Source organism: Chelmon rostratus, chromosome 5 (assembly GCF_017976325.1).
Source record: "Chelmon rostratus isolate fCheRos1 chromosome 5, fCheRos1.pri, whole genome shotgun sequence".
Lineage (NCBI taxonomy): Eukaryota > Metazoa > Chordata > Actinopteri > Chaetodontiformes > Chaetodontidae > Chelmon > Chelmon rostratus.
In genome coordinates this window covers 27981204-28000832 of record NC_055662.1, presented here as the reverse complement: position 1 = coordinate 28000832, position 19629 = coordinate 27981204, and the positions used below count along the sequence as shown (strand labels likewise).

At 44.6% G+C, this 19629-nt stretch overlaps 1 protein-coding gene across 1 annotated transcript in view; it reads left to right on the top strand.

Moving 5' to 3' along the window:
• si:dkeyp-14d3.1 (transmembrane protein 132C) overlaps positions 1–19629 on the top strand; it is a 101838-nt gene that overhangs the window by 58651 nt on the left and 23558 nt on the right. The window contains exon 4 of the mRNA XM_041936499.1: positions 4638–4824. Within this exon, the coding sequence (XP_041792433.1) occupies positions 4638–4824 (187 nt within the window). The remainder of the gene's footprint in view (positions 1–4637; positions 4825–19629) is intronic.

The window sequence follows — 19629 nt, the reverse complement described above, 5'->3', positions numbered from 1 at the left end:
CAAGCTCTTTCTCTAGAGAAATCTGCTCAAGAGGAAATTCGTCCAATAACTTTGTCCCGCGTCTGTTTATTCATTTTGACATTTAAATCTATCTTTCTTTAACCTTCTTGCAGCCTGAACTCAATATCTCTCTGGCATGCTCCATCAAGATAAAATGGAGCTCAGTCACCTTTGCAAAGAGCTTTTGAAACTGTTTAATTAGTGAAGACAGAAGTTGAACAATAGATGTCTGGATTTAATAGATTCTGAAAGGACATGTGGAAGATGTTTGTGTTTTTATTCTGCTTGTATATTTTATTCTGTTGCACATTTCACTTCCATATTTTATTGTTTATTGTTTAGTATATTTGATTGTTTAGTATATTTTCATTCTGGTATATTTTTAATTGCTTTTACGAATATTTTTATTGCATGTTGGTTTATTTTATTTTATTGTAGTTATCTTAATTTTATTCTTTCTAATCTTCTTATTTTTCTTACTATCTGTTCCTAACATGGGGGTTGCAATGAAAGTTTCATTGACATGCTCAATGACAATAAAGACTCTTGAATTGAATCTAAACCTGAAAGCTACCTGCTAACGCCTGGTTATTCATCGATTTGATTGAGTATTATTAATAATTCTAACTGACTGATTGATCATTTAAGGCACCTTTCTTTGTTTTCTTTCTCAAACTGTTGCTGCAGCTCAGTTGTCAGGTTTGTCTGTGAGCTGAGTATCTTCAGCTTTTGGACTGTTTGTCCAAAAACAAGGAATCACTGTGGGCTTTAGAACTGAACACATTTGCAGATTAATCAATACTGAAAGTTATTTGCAGAGTGCAGTCTGATGTAGCCTGGATGCTTAGCTTTGACTAATTTTTAACAATGGACTTGAAACGACACCACAAAGGAAATGTAAGTTCTGCAGCCAACAAAGAAAATGACGGCTTGTAATTACTCACAGTGAATTTTAGGTTGACTTTGTTTGGAAACCTTCTGTATTCGGCCATGATGCAACATTATCTTTGTGACAGGAAGCAAACAGGGTTTATTGTAACGTCTAAACTCTGACAGCGCCGGTGGAGTGAGAGGCTGCTGTCACCAGCCGTCACGATTGCCTCTGTTATTTATGTCAACAATTGGCTTGATGTTGTCATTTTGATGTATAAAAATGCTACAAATAGCATCTTAAATGCATACATTACGGTGCTCGGCTACTCACTTGTGTTTTATTGTGTGTCACCGCATGTCCTACAGATCCGCCGGTGTCACTGTGATTAATGGGCATCCCGAATGTGCCTAAACAGCATCCTCTCAGCCATCTCTCTGCTATTCTCAGCGAGTCAGTCGTCAGCTGTCTCGGGCAGCACCTTGTCAAGTCTGATTTCCTCTCGAGTCCGGTCTCTAAAGCCACGGGGCCAGCTGCTTCCAGCTTTAGGCCCTGTCTTCCACCGAGCCCCTCTCTATTGCCTGTTGGCTGCCCCCCGGTCATCTGTCTGGCCTCGGATTTAGTCGAACCGCAGCTAGTTTACAGATAATTATCGGGCTGAGACCAGCTGTGTGGCACGCATCCACGGGCCCTTTGTTGCTAATTGAATTAGACTCCATGCTGGAAGTGACAGAGAAATGAACAGTTTCCCCCAGCGAGCCATGTGATTAGCTGACTTGGAGAGGGGAGGTCGGCTCAGGATGGCACGCCGCCGCGTGCGCTCGATGTCTGCGACACGACGACTGAGTCACATTCACCCTGACACCGACGTTTCCGTCAGGTTTCATTTTATGACGTGTGTCAATGGGGGTCAAGTGCAATCAAAAACCGACCGCTGCCGGGCTTCCTTTGTGAGGTAAAGAGCCCGAAATGTCTGTTTATTGTTCCCACTTTTTCCCTTCTGCTTTACAACATATTGGCCAGCGAGATATACAACCAGGAGCAGCTTTGGCTTTTAAGAGTCATCGTAAAAATGCCATAAATACACCGATTTCACCATGAACATTTAGTACTTATTTATTATAGTCACAGCTTCGTGCATGGATTTCATGATTCTTTACTCAAATCACGAACACACACCTGCAGATATTCTCGGTACACCGTGGCTTGCATGCAAAAATGTCACCAACCGAGGTCAAAGTGAACTGATTTCATTTTTTATACTTGCATTTCTCTGCTGCTTGATCTCAGCTGTTCACGATTACATTCCCTCTCGTCCCTTCACTTCGTTTTTACACTGCTGTCATCGTTTCAGGTCTTTTTCTTTTCTTTTTTCTTTTTGCATTTCTGCTTTATTTATTTAGACAGCGACAGCTGGAGAGAGACAGGGAAGGCAGGGGACAGTGCGAGAGGGGATGACATGCAGCACAGAGCCCGGGCTGGAGTTGAACCCGGGCCTCTGCGGGAGGGACTCAGCCTTGAGACGTGGTGTGCGCTCCACCAGGTTCAGGTCTTCAGAAGCTGGATATTTCTGTCACAAAATGCAAACTTAGCCGCATGTTTGCGTGTTAAAAACGAAGCAGAAGGACTATTCCGACCCGACGCTGCACATCCTTACAACCTCAGTATTTTGCTGGGCTTTTTATTGTAGGAGGAATTATAAAAACCTCATAAAATTCATAGCATTGGCAGCTGCTGTTAAACTCTGCCAACTGGATCATGTGAGGAGGGAAATATTTTACATCTCTGAAGGGGAAAAAAGCTAATAACAGTCAACTTCTCCTGTTTCTTCTGGAGGCCCTGTAACTCTGTGAAGGTGGGAGTTTAGCTCCTGCACTCGCTGGTGTTTGTACAGTAGAAGCAAACCTTTCTGCTGCGCAGTCACTTTCATTCTTTCCCCTGTCAGTCTCGTTGCCTACATAAAGTGTGTGATGTTTGCCAGAGCAACCTTTCTGCAGCAGACGTCTGCCTGTGCTGTAGAAAGTAGGCCATCGGGGCTGCTGTCTGACACAGGTCCTGCCTGACGCTCGCTGGCTGCAGAGCGCTCAGAGGTTTACTCGTGGACGTTCGGTTGATCGTCCGTTAACACCGTTTGCCTGATAAACCTCGCGAGCAGAGATAAGCATCTGTCTTTTTCCACAGCGCTGTGGGACAGTTACGTAAGTCCGTGATGTCGTACTATTCCTTCGCCGGCTCGGGACTCTGATTGGTACGCTGTTATAAAGTGTGACACAAGTTATTTGGTTGTCATCTTAATTATTTATACACACCTCTGTTGGATGTAAAAATTGGGTTGTTGTGCTCTGCTGTGCAACAAATCTTTCATTCTCTCACAGTAAAGCTGAAAAATGTGAGAATGATGAGGAAATAGTGTCAGATCTGTGTGAATATGGGAGCAGCGGATAACACTCTTTCTATTATTTATCGTTTTACTGTTTTTAGTCCCCGATTCATAATTTAAGATGTTATACATTTGCTCCGTTGTCTTTCCAAGATGTACCACACGCGTTTCCTCTCTTTTTACGACAGCGGTTTGTTTGCTTGACATTTGGCTTTTCCTCCGTCCTGTTTTGCAGGATCTGCATCTCACAGGCTTAAAGATGTGAAACGGTCGCAGGTCCTTTTCCACGCCGTCCACCATGTTGCACCGCCATGTTCCTACAGTAGCCCAGAATGGACGAACCCAACGCTGCTCCAGAGAGCGGCGTTTGTATTTTTCACGTTTTTAGCGGCCACAGTCGGGGAGGGTGAGCTGAGGGGAATTCACTTGGTTGCAATCTGCAAACTCACCACTAGAAGCCACTAAATCCCTCACACTGGACCTTTAAGTACATTATGTATGTTCGAATAAGTCAAAGCTGACTAATTACCACGGCAACTAGAGGTTACTGCTGAACACATTCCTGCACAGACAACCTATCATGTGGCTGTTTTTTTGCTTACACGTACATGCATCCTCCTGTCCAAACAAAGCAGCCTGTGGATTTACTCATCTCTGCTCTTCTCTGTCTCTCCCCCCCTCACCATGTTCAAATTACAAGATGCTGTTTTGTGCCGGTGTGCCACAGAGACCGTGCATGAAATTTATTGGCCCAGAGTCCTGCCATTTGACACGCAAGACGTGGCTAACAGATCTTGTGCCATTTCCCATCTCCTCCGGCTCCCGTGTAAAGCTGACCTTTCCTGCCTCCAAGCTATATTTAAACTCTGAGCACCGGAGACTTATGGCGCCATGGGAAATTTTATTATCAACGCTCTCCATTTGTCTGACTTAATTCAGGCCTGCCGTGGATCGTGCCAAAGCGTGCCGTATATTTACACTCTGCTACGGCAAACAAGGGCACCGGTGACAAACCCGACCATCCACCCCTCGGCGGGGGTGATGCCTGGAGGAGCGTTCCTTTGAGCTGCTCTGAGGCGCAGCCACAAGATTATAGGTTCTATTTACAGAGCACATCACCTGTGGAAAAGGTGAGAAGGATGGGAAGAAAATGGGAGCGACGTTATTTTAAAAAGCAGAAGGGACAAAGGGACTTGACATTTTGAATGCTGGTAAAACGTCATAGATTTCAGCCGCAGAAACATTCATCAGCCTTTACTGTTTGTCATCATTAGAGCAGACAGTGGGCTGAATGAGCTCACATGAGCACACACACACACTTCTTTTTCAAACTCTCGCTCAGCCATCTGCCCGACCACCCACTGACGCTCTCTTTTGTTCTGGCAGGGCTGAGATGGGAGTTCAGAGGGTGCTCCAGGTGGACCTGAAAATGGAAAGCTTTCCAGAGCTGCTGGGTAGCCGCTGGATGGCCTGGCAGGTGGAGTACCCGGCCGGTCGTGCCACCACACAAGAGGCTGAGACGGAGATCCGCCTGGCGCAGGAGGACCTAGCAGGCATCGTGCCGCTGTCCATGGTGAGTGAGGCCACCATTTGGCAGTAGTGGAAAGTAACTAAGTACATATATGCAAATATTGCACATAAATCCAATTTTGAGGTACTTGCACCTTATCTGAGTAGTATCATTTTCTGCTATTTTGTACTGCGACTCCTGTTCAGAGGGAACTATTGCACTTCTTTACTCCATGACATAAATCTGACAGCTATATTTTCCAGTTACAACATTTTCTGATCAAGATTTTACAAACAAAATGTGAGTTTGTACTGTACAGAAGAACAGTAGACCCCAGTGCATGCTGGTCCCACACCTGTCTGCCTGCATATGTAAGCCTGAGGTGTGTGTGGTGCGACCCAGTTCTTACAAAACAAAACAAAGAAAGGGCAGAAGAAAATACTTCAACGAAGAAAATATCCAGAATAGATAAAAACTCAAAACAAATTATAAATAGCTCTGAAACTACTGAATTCTGCCTTGACCAGTTCCATCACTATGCTGCAAACATGCTGTAATAACAATAATCATGTAATACAGACATTAAACACTCTGAAAGGCCATCATGCATACTTCATTATGAATCTGATGCAGCAACACGTTTCAAACACGTTTGGACAGGAGCAACTAAAGACTGGGAAAGATGTGGAACGCTCCAAAAACACCTGTTTGGATCATTCCACAGGTAAACAGGTGGATTGGTAACAGCATCATGATTGAACGGCTCAGTGGTTCGATGGTTGTGTTACGACTTTAACTCAAAGGATGTGAATGCATCTTCCATCGCTGCCGCCCAGACAGAGGAGGCAGTGCTGTAATGTGGGCCTGAGCCCGCAGAGTGTTGTTAGGAGCAGGGCAGGGAGAGAGCATCTGTAGCTCCCAGCAGGCGTCAGATGGGGTCTGGATCCTGGCTCTGGCCTGAGGGCAAGCCTGGAGCCGTCTGTCTCCCTCCGCGAGGCGCAGGTACTCTGTTGTGTAGATTAACCAAAGCTCCCCCTATAGAACGTCACACAGAGAGCCTTTCATGCATCTCTGCAGCTTCTCAGCGACACAGAGAGCGCCGCTTCTGATTTAGACCGAGAACGCTCAGGTGAAAAAATGAGCGACATCAATTGTGTTGCCTAAAGAGAAAGACGTGCTGTCACATCAGCGCTGATTACTGAAACAAAAATTGCATTCATTTCTATTTCGGTGCTTCTGATCTGCATGATACATACCTGACTGTTGTGTCAATGCTATTCTCTAAGCATTGCCCGTAGCTGTGTAGATGATAGATCCGTGTGGGTGGCTGTTCCTGGATTCAGAGGAATGCGGCGCATCCTCACCCACTGATCCGTTCTCAGGATAATTGAAGCTGTGTGTTTAATGCTGCGGTATTGTTCGAGTCGTCATGTCACTGATGCTCGCTTTGCTTCTAGGAATATACAGCTTTCTCCCACATCTTCCACTGACAAAAACTGCAAAGATGATTTGCATGATTATCTCTGCTCATAAAAATAATTTGCCTGTTCAATGAAAAACATATTTTAAGTCAAATCTCTATGTCGCTGACTTCATTTGGCTGTGGTGTAAAATCAGACCCCCCCAAAATCTAGCATGCCCTCATCCATCAGTTCTGAACCTGCTGGCGACTTCTCTCTGCTCATTTTACACAGAAGGATTTTACAGCTCACTATAAATCATGCAACTTTTTTTTTTCACTGTGGCAAATATCCATCTCAATTAACCTGATATTACATTATTTGCTAAACTTGGCTAAATCAATTAGGGACAGGATAATTTAGGCAGGAGCCTCCCAGGAGCCAAGATGAATAGTGCTTCATGTGTACTAAAACAGATGATGAAGTGGGTGTGTGCGTGCACGCGCATGTGTGCACATGCGTGTGTGTGTGTGTGTGTGTGTGTGTGTGTGTGTGTGTGTACATGTGTTACTCATGCCATGGGGGCATAAATCTCTTTACAGAGTCACATTGTGTGGACTCACCTTTCTTTTGGGGACAAAACGCAAGTCCCCTTAACATAAATCATTAAATTTAAGGGTGAACACTTGGGATAAAGTTAGGTTTAGATTATGTCTTAGATTAAAGGTTAGATTAAGTTTTAGATTAAGGGTTATATTATGTTTAAGATTAAGGGTCAGATTAAGCCTTAGATTAAGGGTTATATTATGTTTTATATTAAGGGTTAGATTAAGGGTTATATTATGTTTTAGATTAAGGGTTAGATTAAGTCTTAGATTAAGGGTTATATTATGTTTTATATTAAATCTTAGATTAAGGGTTAGATTAAATCTTAGATTAAGGGTTATATTATGTTTTATATTAAGGGTCAGATTAAGTCTTAGATTAAGGGTTATAATATGTTTTATATTAAGGGTTAGATTAATGGTTATATTATGTTTTATATTAAGGGTTAGATTAAGTCTTAGATTAAGGGTTATATTATGTTTAATATTAAGTCTTAGATTAAGGGTTAGATTATGTTTTAGATTAAGGGTTAGATTAAGTTTTAGATTAAGGGTTATATTATGTTTTAGATTAAGGAGGTAGGCAAGCAGTTTTTATGATTATGGTGAGTCTCCAGGAAACGTATGTAAGTCTGTGTAATGTCTCGTGTATCTTGATTGGCTGTTGCGTTCAGAGGGCCTGTCAGTGAGTCGGCGAAGCGGCTGCTGTCATGTCAGGGAGTGTGTGGAAACAGTGATAAAGTTCAGCGATCAGCGTTCACCTTTGATACAAACATTTCAACCATTTTCGTCATCTGACTGTTCTGGAGAAGAGGCTGACGGGGACGCCTTCATTTCATTTTATTTCCCTCCATCGCGAAGCCGCACACATTCTCTTCGCTTTTCTACTTCATTTTCCTCCGAGTGCTTCTCCGGCGCAGGCGGCTTCCCAAGGTGCACAGCATCTCCAGCCACTCCACGCTGCTTCACACACAACACAAATACTTATACATGCAGACACATTCAGAACTCATTAACTCTGTCTTCCTCTGTCCCCTTTTCTCTCCCCTCTCTCTTATACACACACACACACACACACACACACAGAAGGCTTTTGCAATCTGCATGCACCAATATGAGAGAGGCACACAAGCGAGAAAGAGGAAGGCTGAATTAGATTACTTGGGATCACTGTGGCATGAAAGGCCCACAGATAAGTTCCTCTCCCTTCCCCCGCTACGCTGGTAGAAAAGAGGAAGTAAGGTAATGTAAGAGCAGTGCTGTCAAACCCTCGCACACACACACACACACACATCACCCAGCACCATCACCACACTGCCTCCACCAAAGGGAAAACAGACTCAGTGGTTCCAGTGGAAAACAAGTTTCTGCACACAGAGCTGAAGTCCTTGTAATAGAGCAGCGACGAAGGAAATGTAGCAGACCGGAGATATGAAAGGTTGGGGGACTGGACATATGATGATCACATGTGTACTGACGTGAAACAAATGTTCAGTTACTTTAAGGGGCCGCTTTAATCCTGGAATATGAGAATATCATAAGGGAACCACACAGAGTTGTGGTCAAGGCTAATAACTCATAGATGTCTTCCCACAACCGTCCACATCCAACATCATGTTTTTACTATTTCAGCTCCAGACTGCTGGCTGTAAGCATCCTCATGAGAAGACTGACTGTAATATGTTTTTCCTCTGCTCTGAGGTTCAGATTGGTCAGCATTGCAGCAGCAAAGGCTTCTTTATGTGTTGGTTTTGGATGCAGGTTTTTAAGTCACACGGCAGCCTTGTAGCTTAAACCATGAAGTAGCTTAAAAACCTGCTGTGTGACACGTTCCCTCCCCCAGTTCCCAGTGGAAATCACGCCCTTGGTACAGATTGTCATAGAGGTGATGTTTAAATTCTGCGGAAATGCCTTGTGGTTTGGCAGTTTTCACCAGCTGATCTGCGATACGTCGATTTATCCCCGTTGGCAAGCTTTAAGCATGACTCACTCAGCCGGCAGGAACGGAGCAACATTGACTTCCCGTCAGAGTCCTCTTCCTCGCCGCTGATATTCCTGTTTTTGCCTCTCGTTTCATCCACTCACCCCTGAGAACAAACATCTGGGTCTCTGAGAGCCGAAGCGATGGGGCGAAAGCCGGGGCTGCAGTCCATGGTGTGGATCCTCAGCGGGATCAGCAACGTTAGCAGCGTTCCACCACAGACAGGGTTAATATCAAAACGCATTGATTAACGGAGTTTTGATTGTCTAGCTGCCGTCGCAATTGGCCACAGCACTGCAACAGCGAGTAAAGATGGACGAACAGCCCTTTGTGACGTAGCCCGCCATTGTTGTTGTTTCATACCTTCGTCACGATCAGCCGTGTGGACGGTAAATCAAATTTTCGGCCGCAGAGGAGAAACAGAGTTAGCGGAGACGGGAAACATGCGGCAAAATCTTTTTAATCAAGTTGAGAGGGGAGACTTCACAGAGCGCGCTGAAGGCATCTGTTGACACAACAGCTCTGCGGTTTTGCTTCAGAAGGTCCTTTCATCTGTAATTAGCACTAATTAGTCCAATAAGCTACACTGTTTTTTGCGGTAATGGAAACGCTGCTGTCATTGTGTTTTGACCAGAAATAATCTCATAAACTGAATGAGGATCCATAACTGACCATGTCTCCAAAGGTTGTAATGTAATAAAGCTAATGACTATTAGTAATGGGAAGCTTATTTAGGGTTTGATCACATTTATGGCCTATTACTGCTCAGACCCGTTCCTTTGCCCATTTATGGCGTGCTCTAAATTACCGCGCCCTTGCTGGAATTGATTATTATAAAAAGGTCTTTTTATTGCTTCTTCCCCGCCAAGTGACGGGCTCTGCCACGGGCGACACCTCCGGGACACCGTTTTTTGAAAGATGAGCTCTCTTTTCCGGCTTCCTTTGAAGAGGGCTGCGCGTTGTCGCGGGCCCACCTGCACCGCGAGGGCTCAGAGCGCCGCTCGCCACTTTGTCACCAATTTCACACCATGAAGCAGGAGTTCCGCAAATACAGCAATTATTTCAAAAGCAGAAAATGAAGAGAGCACTCAAAAGTTTTCGTCAGTTTGGAGCGAGGAAATGCCTCGGAGCTCCTGCCTGTCCCGGCTCGTCTTCCCTCCGCTTATTTCTTTAGAGCTTTTCCACTTTTTTTTCTCCACCTCTGTTCTCTTCCTATATTTTTCTGCTCGCTCCAGACAAACATACATTAATATATTAACAATGTAGATTAATTGCCTCCCTCGTCACCCTCCGCCTCCTTCTGTTGGCGTCCTCCGTTTCCCTTAAAGTGTGAAAGAGCTGTGTGTTTTTTTGGGTCATGCTGAGATGGATCTTAAAGGCAGTAATTGGATGCCTGAGCAGATTCCCCTGCACAGTGGGAGGCTGGTCCATTATCTTTTACCATCGCGGAGTAATACGCTCCTGTCCGGGCTGCCCTCATCATCATTACCCATGCTGTGGATGCCTGGTGATGGAGAGGGAGCAGGAGGACAGGGCATACATCATATCTGGACTCATCAGTCTTCCTGCTCCAGCCGAGACACCAAACTGTGCTCGCTCACACGAGCATTTGCGGGCATAGAGATGAGGAGAAATGAAAGCAGCCGTTTGTATTCACGTACCGCTCCCATATATCGTTAAACAATACATCATCACCCTGGCCTTCTCAGGCCACTTCTGCTCTCACATGATAAAGCCATCTATCAACATCCTCCAATGAATGTTTCATTTTACTCCTTTCGATTTCATTCCCTCCGTCGCAATGCACATCTCCTCCGCCGGGCAAGTGGAATCTGAACGGCCATTCATCAAACACATAGTTAGACATACAGACATAAGCATCCGCGTGCCAGCTAATCCTGCAGGCTGCTGCAGGTAATATCATGCTAGCTGCTTATCAAAAGAGGATGTACATTATACACCTTGCTTTAAAGCACCTGATTTCATCTAATAACCTCAGCCACTCTGTTCCAGTAGTGCTGAGTCTCTGTTGCATGCCTCCAGTGTTTTAGTGGAACAGAATAAAACAGCTTTTATTTTTTCACATAGCGTGAGTCATACAGTTTACAATAAGGGGCTGATGGATGGACCCCAGGCGAGCAATCCATTAGCATGTACTCCGGCTTAGAGGCTGATGATGAAGAGGTAGCCCTAATTGAGGCTGCTGCGGTGCTCACGTGTGGCAGACTACATGTAATACTAAATAGGACAACAGATTGTGACAAATGGTCACCTAATCCAGAACGCCGTCGAGTCCTTGGCTCAACACGCTCCCCGCTCCGACTCCGTTTCCACCACAGGATGTAAAAGGTATTTTGACGGACTGACGCTCATTTTTACTGTGACTGCATGTTCGGTAGGAAGTGAGAAAGTGAGTGGGTGATCGACTTTAACTTTTTGACGCTCCTGCACACTACACACACACACACACACACTGGGAGATACTTTCAGACAAACAAGGTTTAATGGTGAATTCTTCCAATGTCACTCAGGAAGACACTGAAATGCTTTTGTAATGGAAAGGCTAAAAGCGAGTGGGACGGCTTTGTGACCTATAAAACAGCCCGTCTTTGTGTTTGTGGTTTCTGACTCAGGATTTGCATGAACACATTTTATCGCTCGCTCATTACGACGACAACAGAAAATTATTATTAGAAAGCTCGCGGAGCCGTGAGGTCAGATTACTTGTTTACTTTGCTGTGGCGATTCGGCGAAGATGACCCGCAATGCATTCATGATTCATGCAGTTGTGTGAAAGTTTATTTTGTTTGCCTACAGGAAATGGTTGAGACCTGTACCCTTTGGAACCACTTATGCTCCAGTTTCTCTAATTGAAGGCTGTGAACCTTCATCCCCGTCGCTGAAGCCTTCTCTGTTCTCTTAACCCCCGTCAGTTATGGTGGAAAGAGTTTGTACGGCGAGGCAAAAGACGGAGGGATGAAGTGAAGGGCAGGATCCAGACTGACAGATCAGTAAATGTCCATATCTCACATCTCCCCGTAATTGTTAACTTCCCACTTCACATTCTGACCCAGTTCTGTTCGTCCCGACTTTAATCCCAGCTCGCCGAGCTTTGAGAGGAATGTGTGTATTTTTTAGCGGTAATGGACTCTACAGTGGAGCTGACCTTTGTGCCTGCTGAGAGAGGTCTGTGTCCAGAGGGCAGCTAAGCCAAGCTAAGCTGGCAGTATGGATCTCGATCAGAGCCGGGTGAAGAAATCAGACAGAGATCAGGAGGTCATCTCCCACAGGCGCGGTCGGCTGTTGGTGAAGAACTCTTCATCGATCGTCCGAGTGTAATAGATATCGGGCTGAAATTGAGCAGACTGGCGCGGGCGGGGTTGTTTCCTTGGCTTCTGGCCTCCGGGCGCCAGCTCAATGGGCGAGCAGCAGGGGCACCAGTGAGACATCGCCGTATCAGAGCCAGCATCAGTCAAAGCGGCCGCCAGCTCCCTTCCCCGAGCCCCCGCGGCTCTCTCACTCATCTCTACAGGAGCAGAGAGCTGGTTGTGTCCCTGGTGTCTGACCTTGGTTCCTCCAGAGCTGAGTCTGACTGTTTGAAATTCACCAGGGACGCTGGCTCCTCCCTCCTGACCCATTGATCTAGATGTATTACAGGTATTGTATTCATGAGAATAGCAGGGGATTTGTCCTATAAACTTAAAATATTGTACTTCCACATCCAGCCATGTTTTATTCACAACTCCTCTTCGCAGCATGAGGTGCAACTGGGCTGCGGAGGGTGGCTCCGACCCCCCAGCACCAGCCCAATAATTCCTGACTATAGTTTTAAAGTGCAGACACTAATAAGCTCTTTGTTAATGTACTCGTGTTATGGACAGGCATGTTTACAAGAGATTAATGGATGCAGCTCAGAGCACTATAACTGCGGTTCATAGACCTGCTGTCGCACAGCAAACTTCCTTTACTTTCTCTATGTATGAATAAAATGTTTCCGTTTGATCAGATTTAAGACAGACCCTTAGATAAATCTCTTTGCATTGTAGAAAATGAAATATACTGTCAACAGTCCATGTTGACTCACGGATCAGGGACAGTTCACAAAGTAATTAATATTTATGGGGGGATTTGTCCTGTCAGCGGTGTCATTGTGACAGTCGCCCACAGTCAAAGTTTACTCGTAAATCATGTGCAATCATAAATAATTTACAGCTGAGAGCAATTCACTGTGACTAAAACATCAATATCGTCCATGGGGTGTCATGTGAATCCTCTTGCATAACCGACCAAGCGGCTCAGATGAAAAAGAGGGAGTTCTTGACATGTCATTGGCTGCCCTTCGTTTGAAGTTTGCGAGGGCAACAATGCAACATAAATCATCCCACCGGCGAGTCCGCCGCGCCGTGCCGCGCTCAGGAGCTTCTGTTGGAGTTTATGCAGCACGGCGAGGTGCTGCGAGAAGGATCAGTGCCAATCATTCCGTCTTTTGATGTTCTCCGTCTCGCCACACCGACTTGGTCATCAAACGTAGTTTCAGGTCAGACGTTCAGAAGCAAAATGCTGTTTTCTTTTATTTTAGCGATACTTGGAGTAAGTCAAGGCATGGAGCATTTAAAGCAAGTGGTAATGCATGTAGGCTTCGTTCTTTGAGGGACCTCAAAGAATCCGAGCAGCAACGAGGACTCTGTGGGAGAATTAATCCCTCCTTAAAGGAAGAGTTTGACATTTTGGAAAATACGCTTATTTTCCTTTTTTGATACCATTTTCATGTCTGTCTGGTAAATAAGAAGCTACAAGCAGGAGACAGTCAGCTTAGCTTGGCATCACGTCTGGAAGCGAACAGCTAGCCTGGCTAAGAAATTGTGGTTTTATGGTTTTATTATTTGCTGCAGTATTTCCTGGATGGTTGCACCAAATAACCCCCCGTACGCCAAAACTTGTTTTAAGGTTTGTTTTTTTTAATCAATTAAAGACCCTCGATTTTAAGGCGTGGTTGAGGTGTGACGACAGTGAGCGACAGTGACTACGAACAAAGTGACCTTTCTTAATTTTTTAATGAGGTACCTGCTGAAGTGGCACCGGTTCATCCCGTCCATGTGACCCTCGCCCCGATCTCCCGCTCTCTCCCTTTAAGATGACACTTTCTGGAGCAGATCCACTATCATCGCAGCCATCAAGTAAATCTGTCTCTATCAGCCGCAGCCAACAGTAATGAGCGGATCAGATCTCTGACCGGCATGTACCTCGGAAAGGGCACCCACCGGTGACGGGTCTGCAGCCGCCTTCATCCGGTCAGCAGGGAAGAGACGAGGAAAAGGGAAAAGGGAAGACAAGGGAGGAACCGGCTCATTCTTGGAGGAGCAAGAATTGGAAGAGAAGGGATCAAGAGAGAGACCCTCATTAAAAGGCAGTGTGTTGGCTTCACAACCATCCCACCACTTCAATGCGCTGTCATGCAGTGATGTATCGCTCTGCATGGTGCTACCAAGGCCTTTATTCCCACTCTCCTCCATGTTTCTCGCTTCTAGCCAATTAAACGCCCACTGGAATAGAAGAGAGGAAGTGCCACATTGAGCATTGCACAATGTGGAGAGAGGAGCTGATGAAAGGACATGTCTCTTTTAGTCTGCTTAATAGCTTCAGGACACCGTCTGAGTGGCATTTAATGTCTACAGCATATAATTCACTATTCCTCTACTCCCATTTCAGTTTCCTCACACGTACGCACAGTTTATCACCAAGGGATGAAAATGTTTATCAGAACTATGAATATTTCATTCACCATAGGTTAGTTGACTATTGGCATACTTCATTGCCCCTTTTAATGCATTTGCTCTTGAAATGACATGAAAGATCATAAAGAGACTCATGTGCAATGATAAGTCATCAATTATGGTGGTAAAAGCAGCAGATTAGGTGTCATGGCTTGCAGGTCTTTTACTACCTTGACTCGTGCTTTTGGGTTTATTTGCACAGCCAGTTGGCTCCAGTGCAGCCACAACAATGCGGGGCTGACACAAATAGGTGTGCACACTAAGTGTATACACTGTTTACCACCTTCTCTTCTCTCTGCGGCCCCATGAATAATGCAAGCCCTAAGATCCCCAACTCAACACTGTGCTTGACCTGTTCATTTGTCGCGGCAGCCGGGATGTCGGGGTCAGAATGTGGATGTGTTAGTGCGGGGCAGAAGCAGAGGCTAATCGCAGCTCCTGGACGGGCAGCTTCGCTACTTCTCATGCTGCCGGTGTCACTCAGGCTGACACCATAAATCTCACTTATTTTCAGATCCAGCCGAGACACAGGCAGAAATTACGGCCCAGAGCACATTACCAGCCACAGCAGCGTGCTGAATGCTAACAGAGAGATCCTTGATAAAGCAGACGGGCAGTTCTCCCACAGATTATTGAGCAAAAAAGACTCCTATCTGTGAGACTTGAAGGCCCAGATTGGCTTGTAACTAAAGCACAAACACTGGCATCAACAAAGCATGCTGTATGCACAGAAGTCTCTCTCTAAAGATGAAGAAAAAGTGCATTTTACACACAGTTAATGTGTCTCTGTCGGATTTCTGTGTCGAGTTTGATATAAATATTGTTGCTGTTGTCTTTTTCTTATGCATGCTTCCTGGAGAGGAGACAGTGGGAGAAAGGACACATCATTAGGGGGTCGCAGAGACGTGAAGGACACAACAATGAGACAAATAGAGCTTCATTCATGTAAACATCTGTTCTGATCAATGCTCATTTTTACCTCTGCTTCCCATGGAGGCCTCTTTAAGCTGCTATAAGCCACAGACATTACACGATTCTGCTTTTCATTGTGACCCCATTACTATTCCAAACCAACGCTCAAAGGTGAAGGCTATTTGTTTCAGGCACTTCTAGGCTGTGGATTCTTCAACCGTCCCGGGGCCTGAGACTCTCAGGGGCCCCAGAGGCTTCACGTTCACTATGTGGGGCATGTTGTAATTCAGTGATTCAGTGTAAATTAGCTCAGTAATACTGTATGCACCACGAAAAACCCATTCTACACTGGAATAATGGGAGTCTTAATTTAACATGTGCATCATTTCATAATCCTGAGGATCCATGTTGAAGAGGGATTGTAAAACCACATCTTAAAATCTACCTTTAAGGCATTTTGTTGCCCTAAAGGGTTGATTTGGCCCCGGTAAAAACAAGGCCTACCGTTCTTCACACTGCCTCAATGAATATGCAGTAACTTCCTCTGCAGTCACTGTCCGTGATGCTGTTTAAGTGAAATAATCCATTCATACCAATAAATAATGCACTCTGCACGGTGTGCCGTGTGTCAGTGCCGTCGCCGTTGGTCGTGGATTATCTCTTAATGAGTCACTGCCGCATTAATCTTCAAACAACAGACGATAATTGTCAGCAAATGGGGACATTACCGACAGGCTCAGTCTATACTGCGATTTATACGACGCGTCATTTTGCTGGATTAGTCAGGAAACCTGTTGCATTGTTATTTGGAACAAAGGGAGATTACTTCACGACAGAAAAGTGATAACATTTTTACTTTGAGCCTCATCTGCTTCGTCTCTGATGGAATAAAAACTCATCAGACTGCACAAGGGCTGTAAGAAGACTGAGTACCGCTGCTGACGTGCACTGCTGGTCTCCATTTCATGTTTAATTGTGCTGTCTACGTCTGAGTGTGGACCACTGATGCATCACTGTGGAATCCCGCTGTGGCTTATTACTGCCAGGCCCTGCTCTTTGCTGCTCTCAACCTGCTGGGTCATCTCCAGCTGCTGTAATCTAACATTATCCTGTGCTTTCACCGGGTCCCGACCATTTACCCCATCATGTATTATAGATGACCCTCTGGAAATGGAGGAATCCCAGCAGACACAGAATTAATTTACAGCAACCCTCGATTTTAAGGGGAATTGAATCAAAGTCAGCGGCACGGGGGAGGGGGGGGGGGTTTATTGCTATATAACACTGTCACAGTCTATAAAATTGTAATGAAAAGCCATTTGAAGATTAAGTGTTTTTTTTTTGTGATTCATTGGTATCTCTTGGCTCAACTAATAATCATTTCACTCCGAAGCTGAACCGTCTCAGTAATTGATGCTTACGAACGACCGAGCTCCTTTCAACCAAACTTAATCCTCCTTTTCTCTTGTTGAATGGCACCGATTCACAAGCTCACAAACACAGAGGAGCGTCTTCAGAAGCCGAGTTAAAGGGCCGATGTACACATCTCGTGAACGTCCCTGGTTACGGTGGCATACGCATGAATGTGTTGACAGGTAGTCAGACCCGGCGTATTGGCCCTGTCTGCACTTGTTAGGTTTAGCGATATTATTTGAAAGGGGGCTGCTGGTGTTATCTATACCACTGTTTCTCAAGCCTGGTCCTGGAGTACCACCGCCCTGCATGTTTTAGACGTATCCCTGCTCCAGCACACCTGATTCAAATGAACGGCTCGTTATCAGGCCTCAGCAGAGCCCAGTAACGAGCTGAGCATTTGAATCAGGTGTTTCAGCTGGTGCAAAATCCCTCTTTATTTAAATTTGGTGGGGGCTAACCCTTTAAAAATTAAATCAGAGGCGAGAAGAGACGTTTGTCTACAAAAGGATCCAAAAATTATGTGTCTCCTATTCACTGTTTGGAGTTCATGGCAATTAAAAGAATAAATATCAGGCGATTTCTCGCTGCCTCTCGCTCTCTAGCTGATGACATCATCCACTCAAGGGGCAGAAATTCTGAGCATTTTTTTGAGAAACTTTTAGGTCTTCAGATGGTCAGGGATGGATGGAAAACCGTAAGAGATATCAAAAAGTGAGCCGAGATTCATTTTGAGCCGACAAAATTATCTACGTTTTAAAGTTTGAATGAAGTCTCTAGGAGAAAGTTTGGCGAGGCAGCGGAAACTTGAAAAAGGCTGAAATTTGAGGAAATTTCCCATTCATTTCAGTTTTTTGCAAATAACTTTGCAAATTATTAACGAATCCTGTCAGAACTACAGAGCACACCATTCCAGATAGAGCCGCACACTTTGATATATAGTTTGGGAGGGTTTTCTCAAAGCTGCGGGACTAGCTACGCACCGAAATTCTGTCTGAATATGAAAAATAAGAAGAAAAAACGCGAGAGATTACAATAGTGGCTCGTGCATTGCCTCGTGCCACTAATGAATCTGACATTTTATTTGATGTCCATCGCTCTGGGGTTAAATTTTCTCTGTTAAAAAGAAAAACAGCAGTCGCTGCCTCAGTAGAATAGCAGTGACATGCCGTCAGTGCAGCGAAAGAAAAGTGTCTCGGGGTTCCTGCCCATTGAAATTAAGGATATGTGAGCAGGGCTTTTGTGTGTGACCGTCCCTACAACAGAATGAAAACAGCTCACAATGAGAGACTTTTGTCACGCTGCACAATTAGCCAAAGTCGTTTCAGCTCCCCAGCAGCAAGAAGGCTGTGTTCGTGCTATAGTACAAGTATTTAGAAGTACACTTTGACCTCAATGGCAGCTATTTAATGTGCTGCCCGTGGTTCCATAGCAATCTATGTAATTGAAGTGCGAGTTCTTTGGGCTGAATAAGCGGAAGAGACAATCCAATGTGCATGGGTGACTTTAGAGAGCAAAAGTTAACTCAAACTCATCTTAATTGGCCCCAATTATCTACTGTGACAATGCTGGTGTGTGTGTGTGTGTGTATGTGTGTGCATGTGTAATGAAAGGTTAAGATTTATGTTCAGAGTGATGAAGCTGTACCACTGAACTTGAAGAACCACGGCTGTCGAGACCACAGAGGTCACTCACTAAGAGTTCCTCTAATTCAGTCCAGCGCCAAATTATAGCATTCATGCTTTTTGCACAGAGCCTGAAGATGATTGGCCAGTAAGCAACTACACACAATGCTCCTGAAGGAGTCCTGCCAGATTAAGTCTCACCATCAATCTTATTGAATGTACTGTGTAAAAAAATCATGTACATGTACAGTGTATTGAATATACTGCATTATTTGACCCTACAAAGCCAACATGCAATAATTCCATTCCATCATTTGGTCAAAACAGAGTCAAGACTCCTGACTCTTTGATGCCTGTTTTACTGTGAAAATTGTCCCTTTCTATTGTTTCTAACCCCCACTCCGAATAAAATAAAATTAGCTTTTATATCTAATCGAATCTAGTTGATGAGCTGCCGTCTTGTTATCTAGTTTATTAAGGTGACCATGTCAAACCCAGGAGCCTTACATGGACCACACGTTCATGCATGTGCACGTGTATCACCATTCACCATTTCATTAGGACGGATGGACAGTTATTTCTGTGCTTTGCGCACCGACTGGAGGCACCTTTCAACACCATGAACGCAGCGGATGGAGTCATCAGCTCTTTGACATGACAGCTAACCAAGCAAGCATCATAGCCTCACTGCTAGCAACCGCATTGACGACGCACTGAATGATTTTATTGTGTTAAACTACCTTCATGTATGTATCAATTGATATTAAATGTATTAAATTGTAAATGAATAAATGAATTGATTTTAAAATAAATATTAGACAGTCAGACGCATAGGAAAGCAGAACCGACAGTTAATCCTCATGAACGATAGAGTGTCAATACATGAGGGTGTTTTATGGATGAGAAAGCTGAAAGGACACAGTTGGACACTACATTTTCTCCTTCCTTGAAGCTCAGTCAAATACAGAGCCCATGATCTGCATTTTACAGTCATTATAAGTGTTGTGGCACTTTTTAGTTCTTAAAATCGAGGCATTAAAATCTGTCTGTTACGCCAGCGAGGCTCAAAACTTTAAATCCTTTGTGTTAACTTCGTGGGGCTGCGTTGTTCTTGGATGATTATTAATTTATCTTTAGCTTTTTATTGACATTTTTTTC